The sequence below is a fragment of the Gracilinanus agilis genome, chromosome X, assembly GCF_016433145.1.
Source record: "Gracilinanus agilis isolate LMUSP501 chromosome X, AgileGrace, whole genome shotgun sequence".
Classification (NCBI taxonomy): domain Eukaryota; kingdom Metazoa; phylum Chordata; class Mammalia; order Didelphimorphia; family Didelphidae; genus Gracilinanus; species Gracilinanus agilis.
In genome coordinates, this window is record NC_058136.1 from 62,666,973 (window position 1) to 62,687,687 (window position 20,715).

The following is a 20,715-nucleotide window of genomic DNA, read 5'->3' on the forward strand; positions in this document are numbered from 1 at the left end:
GGGCAAGTCATTTAACCTCCAATTGCCTGACAAAAGGATCCACTGGAGAAGGAAATGGCAAAACACTCCAGTATCCTTGGCGAGAAAACCCCATGGATAGCGATGGTCCATGGGGTGACGAGGAGTCAGACACGACTGAACAACAACAGGAGATGGTGATGAGACGGGGAGAGGATTCCAGGCATGGGGGACAGCCACTGGAAATGCGGAGTCAGGAGATGGAATGTTGTGTCCGAGGAACAGCCAGAAGGCCAGTGCCACTGGATTACACTGTATGTAAAAACACTGGAAAGGTAAGAAGGGGCCAGACTTGGAAGGGCTTTAAATGCCAAAGAGAGGAAAATAACAAGTAGTAACCCTGGGAAACAGAGTAGGCACGAGGGAGGGGGACGGCTTACCTGCAAAAGCCCGAGTCCTTCCCAACCCAGGAGGTGCTGTAGAAGTAAAGGCTGGCGGAAGGTAAAATGGTGGCACTATGGGCGGCCTCATGGGTAGCACCAAGGGAGACTGTAGCTGGCTATGCAGCTGGATTCCTTCCAGAATACTCTGTCTCATCTTTTCAACTTTAGTCACCTGTTCAGTCTGTAACGAAGAGAGAAAATCCATTACCCTGATTCCGCGCCACCGCTAGGGAGTGGCTGGCCGGGCAGAAGTTAAGGGACGGGAAGAACTCGGCGATATATTCGAGTCCGACATGGCCTACTGCTTCGAGTAGTCTCGGCGTTCAATGCCTTTCCCAGACAGAGAAAACGGACACCTCAGGCCTCTCAGCCCAGGCTCACGAGCAGACTGGCAAATCAATGTACCGACAGTCACACAGAGAGACAAGCTACCTGCCACCTGGCTTCTAGAAAGGGAAGGGCTTTAGAGCACGGACTGAAACACATATTTTTGGAACGTGCTCCCGAATTCATCGTGCCCGACTCCAGATCTGCTAGGAGACTTTCGCTTTTCTCGTCCTTCTCAAGTGAAGTGGGAGTAGGGGAAGGAGAATGAGGAATTTTGGTTAATTGGAAACAAAGCATCGAATAAAAAAACCAAATTAGCAGACTTTCAGCAAAAACACTGAGACAGGGGTCAGCTAGGAGGCTCGGTAGATTGAGAGCCAGGCCTAGAGATGGGAAGGCGCAGGTTCGAATCTAGGCTCAGACACTCGTGTGACCCTGGACAAGCCACTTAACCCCCACGGCTCAGCCCTCGCCACTCTTCTGCCTTGGAACCCATAACAGCGTATTGATTCTAAGATGGAAGGGAAGGAAGGGCTTTTATCTAATAAAACAAAAATTAAAGAAGAAAAAAAAAGAGCCGAGAGGCCCAGCTCTGCACCATCACTTTGAAACAAAGGGAACTATACGAAGTATAGGAAAAAAATGAACAATAAAAATGGGTAAAAAGAAAGAACGACCCCCGTCTCCCTCAAAAAGAATCCCAGCAGATGGTGTTCAGAGGAGGGAAAATGGCCTTGAAGAAAGCTGTATCGGGGCAGATAGGTGGCTCAACAGATAGAGGGACAGGCCTGGTGTAGGGAGGAGATGAGTTCAAATCTGGCCTCAGATGTTTCTTGGCTGTGCGACCCTGAGCAAGTCACTTAACTCCCATTACCTAGTTCTTACTGCTCTTATGCCTTGGGAGCAATACACAGTATAGATTCTAAGACAAAAGGTAAGATAAAAAAAACAAAACCAGGTTAGCACTGGCTGACAAAAATTAAAAAAACAAAACCCACCAGATACAGGGAAGGAGAGGGAGGGAGACGGAACCAGAGTCCAGAGAGAGAGAGAGTGTGGTCCGGGGAAAGAGCCTGGGCACACAGCATAAAAGAAGCCAAAGAAAGCTAGGAGCTTCTGAGCCCCCGACTGCACTGCCAGGTGAGGCCTGGAGACCAGAGGCTTAGCGAAACCACGGGATGACATTAGCTCCCCAAGATATATGAACAGATTCCGGGAGCAGAGCAGAAACCACCTTTAGAGCAATCGTGACCAAATAAGGAGCTTGGAGGCTTCCCACGGCATTACGGAGTCTCGGGACGCACAAAACGCAGCCGGAGTTACGAGGGAGACATTTATCTAGGGAAAGGCAAGCTCTGTAGCAAGTTTGTCTGATAAAAGTCTCATTTCCAAGCCCGTAAGGAATCTGTCCGCTTCGATGAGAGCAAGAGCTTCGTACTTGGCTTCTTTTGGATACCCGGACAAAGGTCGGCCTTCTCGAATTGAGAGCGAGCCGACAGATGGGCCAAGAGAAGGTGACACCAACTGGGAACGACTATTCCAATCGACTAGAAAGAACCGAGAAAAAGAAGCCAACGACACGTCTGTCTGTCTCAAATGGCGCCTTCCTGGAGGGGGGGGCGGGGGGGGGGCAGCTCAGACCTTAAAACAAAAAACTGGATTCTGTTTGGAGAAACAGTCTCTGGAGGAGACTCCAATACAAAAGGCCTCCCAACCACCAGAGGCTGTTATTGGGCGCGTTTCAATGTTTTCAAGACTTGGTGACCTCCACAGGGTCAGGAAAAGAAAATCTTTGTTTTTTGCAGACAAAGAGCCAAACCAAACCGAAGCAAACCCCTTCGTCGAAGGTCATCGAAAGTCCTTTTGGGAACGAACCCTACGATCCGGCGATCCTGTAGATCTTGGTCTTTCCATCTCCACTTGCTCCCCGTCTACCGCGAATGCCCAATTTTCATGACAAATTAAGATGCATTTTCTTCAAAACGTCCCTGAGGACCGTCTCGAGCGTTGATTCTTAACACTTAGTTACGGCTGGACAATCTGAAGAGAAAGCAGCACGATCCAAGGAAAAAGAATGCTTGAGAGAACCATGTGTTTTTAGGTACCAAAGATGCTAAAGTCAAAAAGAAACGTGAGCCGCCAATAACCACAAAATGATCAGCTCTGACTAAGGACTCCTGAGGCCCCCGACAGGAGGGACTGTGGGAGAAGCAGTGTGGCTCCTGCATGTTTCACCCATTTCAGAGGAAAATTTCAAGTTATGAGGGAGGAGACACTTCATGTGTGTTTGTGTCCCCCCCCCCCCATCCCATTTATTTGTTTGTTTGTATGTCTATCTATTTTTTAGGCCCTCGCCTTCTGTCTCAGAATCAATATTGTGTATCTGGTTCCAAGGCAGAAGAGCGGTAAGGGCTAGGCAATGGGGGTCAAGTGACTTGCCCAGGGTCACCCAGCTGGGAAGTGTCCGAGGCCGGATTGGAACCCAGGACCTCCCGTCTCTAGGCCTGCCTCTCCATCCACTGAGGTACCCAGCTGCCCCCACCCCCCATCCCATTTAAACACTGGGCCTGTACTTAAGGGGGAAGAGCAAGAGAAGACCCCATGTACAGAATGTTCACGGCAGGATTATTTGTATTGGGAAACAAGTGGAAAAAACGATGTGCTAGAGGAGAGGGGACTGGCTCAACAAAGCCTTTTTTATGAACATGGCTGTGAAACAGGAAGAGAGCACCAAGCCCACTTGGAATACATAAAGCATCGGGAACACAATGCCAGAGATGCAGTCCACACCAAGGCAGAGAAGGAGCCGTGATGCAGATGAGATCAGAGCCTTGATGGCGACGAAGCACTGTCACGTCTTGTCCATTGAGAATTGATGAGCCTATTCTAAATCCCTCTTGATTAGAGACATGCAAAGTAAAACAATGCTGAGGTTCCACCTCAGCCCTAGCAGACTGGCCAACACGGCAGTAAAGGAAAGTGGTTCAATGTTGGAGGGGAGCTGGTAAAATCGGGACACTGGTGCATTGTTGGTGGAGCTGTGAGCTGATCCAACCATTCTGGAGGGCAATTTGGAACTCGGCCCAAAGGACTATACAACTATATTTGATATTTAATTACCTTTGACCCGGTAATACCACTGCCGGGTCTGTATCCCGATGAGATAATAAAAAAAAAGGAGAAAGGACCTTCTTGTACAAAAATATTTCTAGCAGCTCTTTTTGTAGAGGCAAAGAATTGGAAAGTGAGGGGACGCCCATCCATTGGGGAATGGCTGAACAAAGTGTGGTACATGTTTGGCAATGGAATACTACTGTGCTCTAAGAAATGATAAGCCAGAGTTCAGAAAAAGCTGGAAAGATCTACGGGAACCGATGCAGAGCAAAACAAGCAGAACCAGGAGAGCCTGGACGCAGGGACAGCAATAGTGGATGATGGCTGTCTGGGAGAACGTGGCTCGTCTCGGCAAGGCAAGGCAACGAAACGATCTGGGACAGTCCTGAAAGACTCGTGCCAGGATTGCTCTCCACCTCCAGAGAAAGAGCTGTTGGGGTCGTCTTCACATCAGCGAATCTTCGGTTTCACTCGGGGGTTTGGGTAAGGGACGAGGGTGCTCTTACCACAATGACCCATATGGAAGTGGGTTTTGCACGACAATAAAAACACTAAAAACACACCAGTTGAGCCTTTTGGTTTGAATGTTGTTTGGGGAGTTTTGGAGAAATATCTGTCACGGCCAAACAAAATGCGGTGAACGAGACATCGCCGTTGACGGACCGCTTTCTCTCTACACCAGTCTTCGGGAACGATGTTTTCTGTGGCTTATTCGACTGCCGTGGGATGACCGCCTTCCCAGACCCCTTTGTCCGTGTCTACCGCCAGCCCTCAGGAACACTTCCCAAACACAAAACTACCACCAGCCCAAACTGCCTCGGTCTCCCTACCTGGCCATCACAAAGCTCGATCAGTGCTGCTCGTTCTCTCCCTGCCATAATCAGCTTGCTCTGAAACAACTTCCCATCAAAGTAGATCCAGGGGCAGCAGTGTTCCCAAGGGACTGGCTGGCCGCAGGCATCGTTGGCAAACAGAGCGGTGTCGACCCCGCTCATAAAAAGGGCAGCGAGCTGGATTCCCCGCACGTCCAGTTTCTCAATCTAAAGCGAGTAAGGAAAGAGCTGGTTAGGGAACCCACCTCGGATGCCCGTCTCATTAAAGATTCAATAAGTATCCCCCGAGCCTCCCCCACCCCCTTTCACATACCAACTCATTTGGGCCCAGCAGCGAAACTGTCCCAAAGGCAGGCAGTTACTTGAGCATCCCCACAGGCTCTGTCTGACCTCTGGCTTCATTGCCCTCACAGAGGCAGAGCGTGGCTCTTTACAGTGGCACGAGAGACTAGCTGCAATCTCACCACCTCTCTAGCCGGATGTTTTAAAAGCTATTTAAGCAAATCGCACAGCGGTTCTGTGAAGGCTAATGTGCAGGGCGGTCAGAGTCTCTTTGTGCCGAGGCACTTTCAGACCCTAGAAGGGGGGGGCAGCGGCCACAGGGAAGCAAGCTACCTTCAGCTCCTGAAGCTGGTCTGGTTCGTAGAGCTGAGCAGACACCGCCTGGGCCAGAAAGGCATCCAGCTCATGGAGATGCAGGAGCCGCCCCCCCCGCCACTGAATCATGTAACTGGAAGAAAAAGGACAAATCACGATGGACAACCCCCACAGGAGGCGCGTCTGCTAGCCGAGCATCACCTTTCCGGCCAATGTATGTGCTTCCTTTTACAGTTTTTGACCCGAAGCCCTAAGATTAAAAAGGAGAAAAAAGCCACTTGGCCAAAAAAGTCAGGCTATCAACTGAGTCTGCCACTGCCGTACCATGTGCCCAACCTCTTCAGAGAAGGGACTTTCAATACAAACCGCCAGTTGCCAGGCTAGGGCCAGTGAGCCTGGGTCTCACGAAAAAGCGAAGCAGGAAATGGCCAAGAAATCCAATAAGCAAGCACAGCGACTTCTATAGTGACCTACAAATGGGGCAAAAAGGCAGCTGGAAGCCCAGGAAGGGGGAAAGGGGTCGGGCCGAAAAACCCAGCGTCCACGCCAGACTCCTGGGCTACCAAAGATGGGCTCCGTTGGGCAGAGGAAGCAGGAGGGCTCCTTTAAGGAAGTAACAGATTTTGAGTGATAATATCTGTATAATCCAGTGGAAGTGCTTGCCAACTCGGGGAGGGGGAGGGAGACAAGATGTAATGTAACCATGGGAAAAAATGAAAACGGAAGTACCAGAGTGCTTGGAAACCCCCATCGTGACGCTGCGCTGTAGCCCGGGCCCTTAGGACTCCATATCCCTAGTAGTCTGCTCTGAGAAACAATGGAGAAGGTGGTTTCTTAACGTAAGGTCCACAAGCTTATTCTTTGCTTCAGATTTCAAGGCTCAACTTCTTTTGGAACCCTATTTATTTATTTTATTTAGGGGATCAAAGGGCTTCACCAGCCTGACTGCCAAAGGGTTCCTTGGGTCCAAAAAGCCTGAGAACCTCTGGGGAGGAAGGCGTGCCCTGAACCACTATGACCTGAGGCAGAGGCCCCTAACTAACCCAGGGAGGAGGTGTTCAGTGCAATGACTCAAGTGACCCAGGCTGAGGCCAAATGGGGCTGACAATCCAACCCAAGAATACAGCAGGGGCAGAGTGTGGCCCTCTCAAACGAAGCCCCAGTTCAAGACCTAGAGGAGAGCAGAGCGAAGAAGAGCCCGACCAGAAACAAACGGCACTGCAAATGTCAAGATGCCCCCAAAGAGGAACGGACCAGATCAAACTGCAAGCAGACACAAAGGGGAAAAATGGGGGGAGGATGGAGGGGGATTACCTAGAAGAACCAAAGGGAGAGAGTGAGAAGTTTTCTAGAAAGAAAGTGAGCAAGCTTGAGAGGCACGAACTGGAAGGAGAAAGCACAGCTTAGAAAGAGATGGGAAACAAGAAAGAAGACATGGTCGGCCTACTCCAAAGAACCAAGGCCCTGAAAAGAGCCCCACAAGATAAGATTATGCATTCGGGCATAATCAAAAGACTGAAAAAAAGAGGAGGGCATACAACAAGGACTTCGGGGCCAGCTTAAGGAGAGATTTTTTGGATTCCCTGAAAACTGGCATTTGAAACAAAATTTTAAAAAAGTCAGGACCATCTAGTTCCAAAAGTCGGAATGCCCAGAACCTTCTACAAGCATCGCAGTGCCTACTGGGGAGGGCAGTCTGAGTTACACAAGACCTGGCACCTGGGACCCTAAATGAATACCAATCAGAGTTGTTGACGTGCAATATCCCCAAAGCAAAAGGTACGACTTCCGTCAGCTGACAATTAAGAAACATAGTAAGCTCTAAAGAAATGTTCTTCTCTTGTCTCCTTCCCTTCCTTCCTATGGCCCACCATTATCTCCAGAGGACCGCTAGTCACCTCCTGACAGATAGAGGTCACGGACATGAGGAGCACGAAGGGACGGACCACATATGGGGCCATGACCGTTGGGTGGATTCCTTTGTCCGAATTCTGCTTCCAAGCTGGGGGGGAGGGGGGGGGTTGGTGTGTCCACCCCCGCCCCACCCTTCTCAGTTTGTGATTGGAGGAGCTAGCAAAAGGGATTTCGAGAAAAGAGGAGGAGGCCCACTGAACCATTTTCCAAAGCACGCAGTGAAAACTAGAAGGCAGCAGAGACAAAAAAAGGCAATTTTGAAAGTAACACAGTGAATGTACTTTTTTAAAAAATTCGTGCTATGAGAAAGTTTCATTGTTTCCCATAAAATGATTTTTTTTTCTACATCCAAAGGTTTCTAGAAATGACCCTCAGGCCCAGAACTCTGCCCATGTGAGCAAAGACGGGGGACTCGGAGAGCAGACCCTGGGATGTAGCCAATGAGGGAATCTGTTCCACTTGATTCTGCACATCTGTTACAAGAGTTTTGTTTTTCTTTCTTTTTTTATCTTGAGGACGAGAGAAAATACAGTTTGTTCATTGAAAAAAAAAATACAATGTAGTTAAAAGCCATCCAGGAGACCTTGCCTTGCAGCACCATTGTGAGCCAGGGGGAGTTTGGAAAGCCTCAGATGTCCCAATGGGGCTGACGGTCCATAAGCCAGCTCTCTTCCTCATCCCCATTTCTCCCACTAGAACCTTGAATTCTGCTCCTGGGGACTTGCCCAGGGTTCCAAAGCCAGGATACATTATAGGTAAGGCATTGCCCTGCTGCCTCTCAAGAAATTCCAGGTGGAGATGGGAATGGGTAGGATACAGCTAGAAAAAATGTGACTTTTCTCACATAGCTGACATTGCCACAAAAAGTGGTCCCACCCTTTGACCCAGGGATCCCACTCGGTAATGACAGGGGGGGAAAAAGTCCCCGATATGGCAAAATATTTACAGCTTCAGTTCTGAAGATACCAAGAAACTGGAAACAAAGCTGGTGTCCATCCAATGGGAAATAGCAGGGCAGATTGTTGACAAAGAAATGAAGAATATGAAAAATGCACAGAAACCTGGGCAGACCAGAAAGAAGGGCTGCAACCATGGCTGGGTTTATACCCCAAAGAGATCATAGGGAAAAAGACTTGTACAAAAATACTTATAGCCACGCTCCTTGTGGTGGCAAAAAATTGGAAAATGAGGGGGTGTCCCTCGATTGGGGAATGGCTGAATAAACTGCGGTATCTGCTGGTGATGGAATCCTATTGTGCTCAAAGGAATAAAGAACTGGAGGAATCCCATGTGAACTGGAAAGACCTCCAGGAAGTGATGCAGAGCGAAAGGAGCAGAGCCAGGAGAACCTTGTACACAGAGACAGATAAACTGTGGCACAGTCGAACGCAATGAACTTCTGTACTAGCAGCAATGCAATGATCCAGGACAATCCAGAGGAACTTGAGAGAAAGATGCTCTCCACATCCAGAGGAAGAACTGTGGGAGCAGAAACGCAGATGAAAAACATGATCAATCATGTGGCTCAATACGGATATGATTAGGGTTTTGGTGTTAAAGGATCCTCTACTGCAAATGTGAATAACATGGAAATAAGTTTTGAACAAGGATACACGTATAACCCAGTGGAACTGCTTGTCGGATTCTGAGAGGAGGGAGGCAAGGGGGGCGGGGGGGGGGAGGTATGTGTGTGTTAATCATGAATCATGTAACCATGGAAAAATATTCTAAATAAAAAAAGAAGAAAGAATGAAGGGATGCAGAACCAGAAAAGCTTCAGATGAAGCAACACACAAAAGCATTAGAATTAGGAGCAACTGGATGGCCAATTTCTACTGTAAAGGGCTTAACGATGAGACTATAATGGAGAAGTTACAGGCTAGAAGCTCAACAGGGGCTGGAGAGGGTCAGTCATCATCCTTGGGGCAGCCTTATGCTTGGCACTCTCTGCCAGAGGGGTAGGGTCTCTTGGAGGAGGGGCACTGGAAAATGACAGCATCGATAAAACATTACCCAAACAAGACCTGAGACTCCGACCTTCATGATTGCCAGCCTCAGCTGGAGCTCATGATGAAGCAGGCACCCCCTACCATTCACCAGAACTTTGGATGCATTGATTTGGGCTACTAAAGGAACTCATTTGCTTCCTCCTAGCTTCCTGGCAGGCAAGAGAGCCACACCAGAGCCAGAAGAAGTTCTGTCAGACCAGGTGCTTGGTGCAAAGAATGACCCATCACTGGTGGACAATCCCCACTGAGAGGAAGCTCCAAAGTCATTCATCCTTCCCAAGTGAGGGGGCTTTACTAACCGCAGCACACAGCACATGAGAAGCAGGTGGGCGGGCACATTAGCTGGGTTGAGCATGCCAGGTGTGTCTGACTTCATGCAGGCCAGAAAAGCTCTCATTCTTCGCTTCTTGTCCTCCACGGCCTTGCCTAGCCACAGCTTCTTAAGGTGTGGGCACGTCCACTCCCGAAAGATGAGCGCGGGCACCAGCTCAGGAATCTGAGGGGACTTCCCTTTGTAGGAGGACCACTCTTTCAGAAGGACAGGAGGAACTGGAAAAGAGAAAAGGACATCAACAGGAAGGACTTGGAGGGGTGCCAAATCTCCGGTTGGCTGTGCTCAGTATGAGTGGATGTTGACCGGACCTCCTTCTCTCATAGGCAAGAGCTGGGCAGCCATGGGAGCCTGGCTCAGCTCCTTCCACTGCAGGGGGAATCTCTGCACTGTCTAATAGTCACTGTCTTCGTAAGCCACAAGAGTGGGGGGATGTGCTGAAGGCTGCAATGAAGCAGAGACAGCATCAGTTGGCCCCAGGAGCATGGACGAGGCCCACAGCTGGCTGGTCATAGCAGAAAGACCAGTTCTCTGCCCTCACTTTGCTAAGGAAGCCAGTGGACCATCTCTTACTTTCCACCGGAAGTTGCCTGCGGATGGCAAGATGCTCCAGTCTCCTCTGGGTCTCTGCCAGGCTGAAGAGGACTCCATACACATACTGACGGGCAGGCCGGAAAAGGATGACAGCTGGGGGCAGCTCAGGGTTACATTCGTCCTCAATGCACATGGGGATCTTGATCTCACCCTAGAAGGAAAAGACCAAAGGGAGCCGGTGTCTCAAAATGGGATGGAGATGGCTAGCCTCTGCGCCTGGCCGACTTCTTCCTTGCACGCCTCCCCAGCTTCTTGTATCTTCCACGTGAACAGGAAGGGACAAGTGGGGACCGTAATAATAGCTAATCATCACTAGCATTTCTAGAGCGTTTGTACTTTGCACATTATCATTTTCTTTGAGTCTCACAATAACCCTGGCAGGTAGGGGTTATCATCATCGCCATGTTACAGCTAAGGAAACTGAGGCAGACTGGGAGTAAGTGACCTGCCCAGAGTCACACAGCCAGTAAATGCCTGAGGCTATAATGGAACACGGGTCTTCCTGACTCTAGCCTCAGTACTCTTCCCCCTCGCCATATCACATGTCCATCAGCAGCCATTCTGATAGGCCAATATTCCTCACACGTAGGTACAGAGGAGAAGGGAATTCTCTCCTGAGCCCCAAACATGCCTCCTTTAGAGCCTGGTCGATCCCAGCTAGGCTCCACCACCACCATTTGGAGAGCAGAATAGGATAGTTCCCACCAATCACGTTATCTATGGCAGGAGTCAAGGAAAACTCCCAAGGAGTGGCCTGGGTCAACTTGGCTCAGTGTACTACTATTTGACCTTCTTAAATGAGCATCACAGCGCGACTTCTTTGGGAGCTTTGCAGAGAAAGGCCCTTCTCTCTCATCATTCCCTAAGCCTCAAGACCCTCGAGACTGATGCTGAAAGACAGAAAAATGGGCAGCCTCCCAGACGGTTAAGCCTACGATGGCTTCCTTTTACTACACGGGCATAACATCTGGGGAGGCAGCAAAGACTCTCAGGCTAGGAGAGTCTACGCTCTCACCTTGGTAAGGACATGGTAGATACAAGGGTACATCAGCCCGCGCCTGTGTCGGTGTTCAGCAACTCGCAAGACCTCTGGAGCTATTGGTGGCAGGGGCGGAATGGTGATATCCATGTGGTTCCTCGTTGCCATGGAGAGCAGAGATGGGATGTGGGGCTCTCCACTGCCCAGGATAGCATCCGAATCCCTGATGGGGACTGGCTGCCCCCAGCTGTGGAGCCCTTTGTCATCATAGGCATCCTCCCAGGCTGTCTTACGCTCCAGCAGCTCACTGACATGACTAGGCAATTGAAAAAAAGAGGTGATGGAGAACCCCGACTCTTACCCCCAGGCCCGAGGTGGATGGCCGCCACTGTATTTCACCAAAAAGCAAGCTGGATTCCCTCTCCTGTCAAGTATCTAGTCACAAGCATGTGACAGCAACGCAAAGCTACAATGACCCAATGACCCTTTTCCCAGAGTGCTGAGCCCTCTTGTCTCTCCTAGTCCAGCTCTCGTGTCTCTCGCTCCCCCCCCCCCACACACACCCCCGAGCACTGCTTACTTTGAACTGGTACTACTGGCAGAACCTGAACGCATGGAGGCCTTGGAGGTCAGCGGACTCTGAAAAGTGGATGTTGAGGAATCATAGGAGAGAGACCAGCTGGAGAAAGGGCTGTATCTCATCACAGGTTTCTCAGGAAAAGGAACAAATTCCCCCAGATGATGAGGGGGGAAAAAGAGAGCAGAACTGGATCCCGGTTGGAAAGACAGTGGCACCTGGCAAGGAAACTAGAGGACAAATCAAATGAGAAAGAAATGAGGAAATACAAAGTGCAACGGTGGATAAGGTCGCTCGAGTACCATCGAGTGTCATCGCGGCACCCCAAAGGCCACTGGAGAGTTACTTACCAAGGGCTCTCCAGCAGAGACGGCGCCCATGTGCTCTTGGGGGAGGGGAGGGGCTCCAAACTGATGGGGCCCAAATGCTAGACCTGAAAGAAAAGACTGAGTAGCCCCATCGGCCCAGCTAAGCCCCACTCCACCCAGCAGGCCTCACTCCCTGGAATATAGTGGAAAGCACTGTCTGGGGTTAAGCCACTTCAAAGGAAACGGCACCGAGACCTAACTAAGGAGCCCACCATCATTTGGAAGTCAGGAGAACATCCCATCTCCATTCCTATGCAAGCTAGGAACAAGCCTTACCTAGCAGCGATGATGGGCCCATCGGCAATGTGTGGACTTGAGTTGCAACCGAGTAGTATTCAACTGCTTTCTTGAACCGCTCGATTTTGTCTTCTTTCCTAGACTAGATATTGCAATGCCATGAAAAGTAATGGCCCAACATGACTCGTTTCTCCAAAGCCTAGCAGCATCGAAGCACACAAGAAAATCGCACGGCAAGGAGAGACCTGCCAAGTAGTTCCTAAAGGAGACGTGGAAACTCAAGAGCCACAAGAAATCTTCTGGCCAATCATCCCCACGAGCTTCTCCTGGGCACAGGGCTAGACGTGAGCCAGGAGGGGGAAAAAAAAGAAAGTTCTGAGCTCTACAGGAGTCGTTGGGGGCACACTGGAGCTCCCTAAGGGGCTGAGCAGACCAGGAGAAGGCCAGAAAATAACTCGCAGCTTCCCCAAAGCTCCCGTGGTACCCAGAGGACCAGAGGCCATCATGACCTCCTCCTTATCCCAAATTCCAAACTTTGCTCATTGGGGGAAGGCTCAGGGTAGGAGACACGACATGGAAAATATTCCCCTTCCCCGCTTAGGAGAGGGAATTCCAGATGCAGGGGTCGGGGCCAGGGAAATGGAGCCATCATTTTCTTAGCCATCATGTTTTACGCCCCAAGTTGAAATGCTGACCCCGGACCAATGCTGCTCAGCAGAAGCTCTGAGAGGGAGCAGTCTAAGTCTTTGGAGACTGAGTGCCCTCTGGTGTTCAGTGGGAGAACTGTGGCCCTTTCAAAGACTTGCCAGGGACAGCTAGGTAGTTCAGTGGCTAGAGAGCCACACCTGGAGTTGGGAGGACCTGGCTTCAAATTTGGCCTCAGACGGGGGAAGTCACTCAATCCTGTTTGCCTACCCCTTACTACCCCAGAAATTAAGGGTTATTTAAAAACCAACCTCAATAAAGAAGGCTGTAACATATCACTTGGGTATTCCAGAGGAATCGACAGTGCCTCGGGCCTTCTTCCTTCTTAGTAACTACAGCTCAGAGAGCACTTTTCAGTGGCTAATTAACAGTGAAAGATGACTTTAAGAACTGCAGTCCACCCCAGAGGAACAAGTCGACTGAAACTGTATTCCTAGGGTCTTGGGGGGGGGGGGGGAGTCGCAGCACCCTTCACTGATTAGTAATGGAAGTAAAGCTCTGGTTTGGTGCTTCATGATGAAAGGGGGCCCCGGGTTTAAAAAAGAAATCTAGTCTACAAAGCTGATCAGCACAGTTGTCTCGTGCAGTACACAGCAGGCTGCATGTGGCAGGTGTCAAGTTTATAACAGAAATCAACAAGAAAAGTGGATTTACTTGCTAGAAATCTACTTGGTAAGGCACAAAACCCCAGGAGATCCAGGCCTGGAAAGCTGTCAGGAGGGCAGGTCCGAGTGTTCCAGCCCCCCCGAAGCATGGAGGAAATGGCGGTACCTGTGAGTATTTGAAAACATCCTTCCCAACTACATCCAGGTTCGAAGGGTCTTTGATAGAACCGACATACGCAGAGACGGCCTTGATCACCACGTCACAGGGGGGCAGAACCAATTGATTTGTGCGAATCTAAAAGAAAAGCAGCAAGAACGGAGAGCTAGTATGTACTACAGGGCCGACACGCCCTAGGTGCCGCCGCCGCGGGGAAGCTGTCGTCATAGGCAGATGGACCGATTCAACACCTCGCGGGTGCTAAAGAGTTACAAACAAAGTCTTCAACCAATTGCTATTCCACATGAAATCAAGGTATCTTCCAAAATAAGACAAAGTAGAAAGCCTGGAAGCAGGATGATTGGGGGGGCGGGGGGGGGGGAGTTACCTTCAGGGAGGCTAGAGGATGTTCTGGGCCCAATAGACCCCAATGAAAAGCAGCCAGGTCTTCGTCTGGGAGAATGTGGTTACCTGAAAAATAGCAGAAATGCTCATCTGAGGAAGAAGCTCAACCTGCACAGGGCCAGGCGTCAGGACGCCAATTCAGAACCACTCTCTGGTCCTAGCCCAGCCCAAGGACGCAGGACGAGGAACAGATCAAACTCCAAAGAGGGACCTGATGAGCCTCGGCCTGTCGAAAGCTGCCTGGTGGCCCTTAGTCGAAGCTGTGTGGGCGACTGGAGCCTCATACGTGAACGAATAAAAGCACCAAAGCACCGCTGTAAAAAAGCTTTGAAAGGGGACGGAGGGGAAGGCATCCGTCTGTCAGTCCACATTCTAAGGGCAGGCTGTGTAGCTTTACAGGCTCCCCCCCCCCCCCCCCCTGGCACGGCACAAAGGCTGTTATTTTGCTCCACCATCACCCCAAACGGCACCGAGGGGGAAACGTAATGATCTCTTCGTTGCGTCTCTCCCACTTACCCAGCAGGGCAGCAAAGATGGGGAAATTCATGCGCTTCAGGCCCAGCTGCTTGGCAACTTCCTGCATGAGGAACTGGTGGGTGACCAGGTTTTTGCCATTCCAGCTGAGTCTCAGTGCATGCGAGCTGTAGTAGGATGGGATGTTGTAGAGCGCGTACTCCGAGTCGTGGGCAAGGAGGCCGTGGAATCCGTTTTCCCGGAAGAATGCTACCACTTCTAGGTGATGGTCCTCCAGGCTCTGGAAGACCTGAAAGGGAAGGGAGACGTACAATGACACAGGAAAGCGAGCTAGGCGCTAGCCTAGCGTCAAGCAGGTTTATGGCTTCTTAGTCCATCTAAAAAGCAGGAAGAAAGGAGATCTGCCAGCACCATGTCTCAAGCCACATGACCAAGTGCTACGAATCATCAAGACGATTTCGTGCCGGCTGAACAGACAGGGAAGCTGGTCGATGGAAGACCTTCGGTTTTTAAGGCCCAGAAACAACGGACCAGAGTGAGGAGCCGAGGGCCTGATGAACCCAAGGACACCAATCACTGGTGAAAGAACTCCCCACCTGCCAAACACCGTGGAGAAAACTCGAATGAAGTCATACACAGACTAAATGGGGAGAAAATCAAGTCAGCAAATCCATCACCTCCTGTGTGCCGAGCCTTTTGCGAAGCACTTGGGGAGAGGAGAAGAGAGGAGAACCCTCCTTGATCAGAGGGGGAGAAATGGGGCACTTTTGCTTATAGGATATGATAATGGTGCTGGGCTTCTCTTTTGTGTTTTTTACCAAAATACAACAAGTGCAGTGGAGAAAGAGGGGAGGAGGGGGACAGCTTAGCTGAAAATCTCTTAGAAGTTCCGCCAACCAAGGTGTAAGGAATAACACAAACGTACAAGAATGCAATAGACAGATGATCACAGAATAGGAACAGGCTGCAATCAGAAAAAGAAAGGCAAGTCATTTAAAATCATGTCAAAGACACAGGAGGTGCCAAACAAGATCAACACGCTCAGACACGAGGTTCTTTGGCTTGGTTTGATGGTACTTATTTGCCATAAGGGAAGGCTTTTCAATTTTCAGAGGGAGAATTAAAGAAGGGGTGGAGGGTTTGATACGTTTTCCCTCCCACCAAGAACACCAATTAAACATTTTTAAGCTCTATAGACAAGGGGCAGCTGAGTGGATGGGGCATCGGGCACAGAGTCTGGAGGACCTGGGTTCAGATCTGGCTGTGTGACCCCGGGCAAGTCATTCAACCTTGACAGCTCAGCCCCTTGCTGCTTTTCCAGACAAGGGTTTAAAAAACAATAACTGTAGAGATGAGAAGAGAAGGAAGTTCAAAAGGGGACACCAACAAACTGGACAACATTAGGAGGACTACTGCGGTCAGGTTAATCAGTACTTTTCCCAAAGGGAAATAAGTTAAATCGTTTGTAAAGAAGTTGTTATTGCTATAGCCTGTCTCGCCCCTCCCAGAGAGCCGTCCCACACAAAAGAAATAATACTTTAGAGAGAAGGGAAAAAAATCAGCTCTACTAATCAAAACATTTGGAAAACCTTTGGAGTATTTTCCTACTCTTTGTTTTTTAGGGTGTGCCAATTGTTCTTTCCACTAGCATTGTTCCCGTTACTCTTCCATGACATCACATGCTACCCTTTGCTTAGCTCTTCCCCAATCAATGAGCATCGACTTTGTCCGCCATTCCTTGCTGTCACAGTAAGTGCTGCTCTGACTATTTTGGAATGTTGCGGGGCTTTCTGATCAATGGCTTCCTGGGGGATAGGAGCCCATTAATGGAGTCTCTGACCTCAGGGGAAGGACATTTTAGCCACTTGATCTGCCTGATTCCAAAATGCTTTCCAAAACAGTCCTGCCCTTTAATAGCTCCACTAGCAAAGGTTTATTCGCAGAGTGTGAGGTGAAAGCTCCGGGGGCTTTGGGTTTGCATTTCTCTTATCGTTGGTGATTTCTGGGGCTCTCTTTCCTATGGTGGTGAAGACCTGGCAGTTCTCTGGAGAACTGTTTGATCTGGGGAATGTTTCTATTAGGTTTCTATAGGGCTCTTACTTGTTTTCTCTACGTCGGCTACCAAATCCTTATCAGAAAGATTCGGTCACAAGCAGAGTTCTCTCGGTTCTCTCTTTTGCAGTGGCCTCACAGCTGTGAGATGTAGGTTAACGTTTTTTAAAAAGCATCACCCGCCAGATCTTAAACTATACCGTAAAGCAGCGGCCACCAAACCAATCTGGTACCGGCTAAGAGACAGAAGGGAGGATCCGTGGAATAGACTTGGGGAAAGTGACGTCAGCAAGACAGTCTATGATAAACCCAAAGAGCCCAGCTTTGGGGACAAAAATCCACTATTGGACAAAAACTGCTGGGAAATTTGGAAAACAATATGGGAGAGATGAGGTCTAGGTCAACATCTCACACCCTACACCAAGATAAACTCAGAATGGGCGAACGAGAAAATTACAAAATGTAAATTAAATGGTTTTGATTATACTAAATTAAAAAGATTTTATACAACCAAAATCAGAAGGGAATCAACAAATTGGGAAAAAAATCTTTATAACAAAAAACTCTGACAGGGGTCTAATCGCTCAAATATACAAGGAGTTAAAGCAATTGTATAAAAAATCAAGCCATTCCCCAATGGATAAATGGGCAAGGGACATGAATAGGCAATTTTCAGGTAAAGAAATCAAAAGTATCAATAAGCACATGAGAAAGTGCTCTAAATCTCTACTAATTAGAGAAATGCAAATCAAAACAACTCTGAGGTATCACCTCACACCTAGCAGATTGGCTAAAATGACAGCAGGGGAGAGTAATGAATGCTGGAGGGGATGTGGCAAAACTGGGACATTGATGCATTGCTGGTGGAGTTGTGAACTGATCCAACCATTCTGGATGGCAATTTGGAATCATGCTCAAAGGGCTATAAAAAATGCCTGCCCTTTGATCCAGCCATACCATTGTTGGGTTTGTACCCCAAAGAGATCATAGATAAACAGACTTGTATGAAAATATTTATAGCTGCGCTTTTTGTGGTGGCAAAAAACTGGAAAAGGAGGGTATGTCCTTCAACTGGGGAATGGCTGAACAAACTGTGGTATATGCTGGTGATGGAATACTATTGTGCTCAAAGGAATAATGAACTGGAGGGATTCCATGTGAACTGGAAAGACCTCCAGGAACTGATGCAGAGTGAAAGGAGCAGAGCCAGAAGAACATTGTACACAGACACTGATACACTGTGGTAAAATCGAATGTAATGGACTTCTATACTAGCAGCAATGCAATGACTCAGGACAGTTCTGAGGGATTTATGGTAAAGATGCTACCCACATTCAGAGGAAGGACTGCAAGAGTGGAAACACAGAAGAAAAGCAGCTGCTTGAACACAAGGGTTGATGCAGACATGATTGGGGAGGCAGACTCGAATCTACCACACCAATGCAATGATCAACAATTTGGAAATAGGTCTTGATCAATGACACATGTTAAAACCAGTGGAAATGTGCATCGGCCAGGGGTGGGGGGAGGGCGAGGGGTGAAGGGGAAAGTGGGAGCAGGAATCATGTAACCATGTTAACTTTTCTAAAAAATGAATATTAATAAATGTTAAAAAAAAAAAAAAAAACTCTACCTGGCTCTGCTGCTTCTACATGAAGGCCAGCCAGCCTGACCCTGCCTGAATACAAGTAAGCCCAGTGAGGAAGCCTGGCTATCCATTCTCACCAAGCAGATGGCATGTGATATATTTTGTCCAAATCTGAAACCTCCTAATCTCAGAGGAAGGACAGTATTGGGCGTTTCTGCCATAAGCCCCTGGCACAGAAAGCAGCCACAGGCCAATCCACAGGACACCGTTGGGTTTAAAGTCTCTGTAGATGCTCTAGGTGCCACAGGGCATAAAGCACTATGCCCATGGGGGGGATGGACCCCAGATGCCCTTGTCCTCCACACTTTCTAACGACTCGGGATTCTTATTGGGTTGTAGGGTTTTGCCTGGCCCCCTGGTAGCCTAATGCAGCAGTCTTCTCTGGGCCTGAAATAGCCCGGTACAATCTCTCAGGCCACTAGAACCATAACGAACTGAAAGGAGCTAGCAAGGATGGGGGGACTGGAGAAAGAAGGCATTCAGAGGTTCCAAGGGGAGACTTGAATGGGAAATCCAGAGAGATCATCATCAAGGTGACAAATAGTTGCACCTCACAAAACAGTAATAACAAGTTGGAATTCTGGGCAGCCCATCTAGAAGTCTGAGTTACTGATTTTAGGGAATAGGTGAAAAGTGACAACAATAACAACAGTGGACGTTTTGGTAGCACTTCAAAAGTTTGCAAAGAGCTACACACACATTATCTCAGTGGATCTGCATAGCAATTCTGGGAGGAAGGGCTAATATTACCCCCATTTTACAGATGAGATAAAGTGACTTGCACAGGCAGCTAGCGATTGAGAAAATGGGACTGGGGCTCCTCTATCCATGCTCAAAGCCTACACTGGCCTCTTTGCAATCAGCATCTCACTTTTATCAAAGTCTAAAACTGCAGTTGCTTTTTGGATCGCCACATTATATAGCTAACTCAACTGAGCTTGTGGTCCACTTAGACCCCTGGGTCCTTATTTAAAACAAAAGCTGTTGGGGACAGCTGGGTGGCTCAGTGGATTGAGAGCCAGACCCAGAGATAGGAGGTCCTGTGTTCAAATCTGACCACAGACATTTCCCAGCTGTGTGACCCCGGGCAAGTCATTTAACCCCCACTGCCTAGCCCTTACCACTTTTCTGCCTTAGAACCAATACCCAGTATTGACTCTAAGATGGAAGGTGAGGGGTTAAAAAACAAAACAAAACAAAACAACAGCTGTCTCTTCAGGTCAGCCCCATCTTGGACCCACCGGGGCAGATTTTTTTTGGGGGGGGGACCAAAGTATAAGACTTTCCATCTGTCCCTACTATGTTTCATCTTATTAGATTTCGCCTGATGCTCTAGCCCCATGTTGGTGAACCTATGGCACACGTGCTGGAGGGGGCTACTCCGTTTCCCCCTCTCCACAGGCACCTGAGGCCATTTTTCCTCGTGGGAGCACTTCCTCCCTCCCCTGTTGGCATCAGGGTTGCAATGTGGGCACCCGGTCTCTAAGAGGTTCCTCATCGCTGCTCTGGCCTGACAAGTGGGCTGGCTCACTCTTCCAGTTTGCTATCTTCTGCAAAGTGGATGAGTAGGTCGCAAATGCTTTCATTAAAATCAATGAGAAAAAGACTAGAAGGCACAGTGCCAAGCTGGGATCCCTGTGCCACACTACCAGAAACCTCCTGTGCTGACAAGGAACCATTAGCGCCTTTGCTTCCCGGGATAAGCGAGCTCTGGATCCCTCAAGCCGCGGATTGCCAGTTCCCGGGGCCTGGACTTTGCAGACTCGCTTCTTCTGCTTCTCGGCCCTCCCTCCGTTTTCTAGCACTTCCACATACCGGCCACCACAGACACAAAGGTCAGAGGCCTTAGCAGAGAGGACCGAAGCTGCTCTGGCTTCCCTCTAGGCTGGGTGGAGTGTTCGAGAGCTCCTGGGCAGCCTGGGCACTCCTGGACGTTTGGGAGGAGTTTCCCCTTTGGAGTAACCCTAACAGCATCCTCTTTGGTGGCTTGGGGGAACCCTGCCCACAGGCAAGGCTGGCCCCCAAAGCGATGCCCCGAGGCAACTCCAGGGGCCCCGCGATGAGAGCTGCTTCTGCTCCCTTCATTCTGCATCAGTTCAAATGGGTCTTCCCAGGCTTTTTCATCTAACCCCATTTGCCCAGCCCTTGCCCTTCGGTCTGAAGAGAAAGACAGGCAGGGCTTTTCGAAACCAAAAGGCAGTCCCTGCCCTCCACCCACTGGGAGGAATCTCGCTCTGGCTCTCCTTTCTTTCTCAGTCTCTAGGTCCCTCGGGCGGGGGGCGGGGGGAAGCAAGTCCCTCGGACCCTGGGGAAGGGGGACGTCCCAGTCGGGGACCAGGGTTCTCACCTTGACCCGGAAGCGCAGGAGCGCCAGGCGCACGCAGTGGC

General features: G+C 49.5%; 1 protein-coding gene across 1 annotated transcript in view; it reads right to left on the reverse strand.

Annotated features, from left to right (window-relative positions):
• Positions 1-228: 228 nt before the first annotated feature.
• Positions 229-20,715, reverse strand: part of FAM120C (family with sequence similarity 120C) — a 31,518-nt gene continuing 11,031 nt past the window's right edge. Inside the window, exons 3-15 of the mRNA XM_044682874.1 lie at positions 14,670-14,916; positions 14,137-14,219; positions 13,758-13,886; positions 12,321-12,423; positions 12,027-12,103; positions 11,680-11,906; positions 11,136-11,415; positions 10,100-10,271; positions 9,495-9,744; positions 5,291-5,405; positions 4,673-4,882; positions 399-582; positions 229-270 (exon numbers count right to left, since the gene is read on the reverse strand). Coding sequence (XP_044538809.1) covers positions 266-270; positions 399-582; positions 4,673-4,882; positions 5,291-5,405; positions 9,495-9,744; positions 10,100-10,271; positions 11,136-11,415; positions 11,680-11,906; positions 12,027-12,103; positions 12,321-12,423; positions 13,758-13,886; positions 14,137-14,219; positions 14,670-14,916 — 2,082 coding nt within the window. The 3' untranslated portion in view covers positions 229-265. The remainder of the gene's footprint in view (positions 271-398; positions 583-4,672; positions 4,883-5,290; positions 5,406-9,494; positions 9,745-10,099; positions 10,272-11,135; positions 11,416-11,679; positions 11,907-12,026; positions 12,104-12,320; positions 12,424-13,757; positions 13,887-14,136; positions 14,220-14,669; positions 14,917-20,715) is intronic.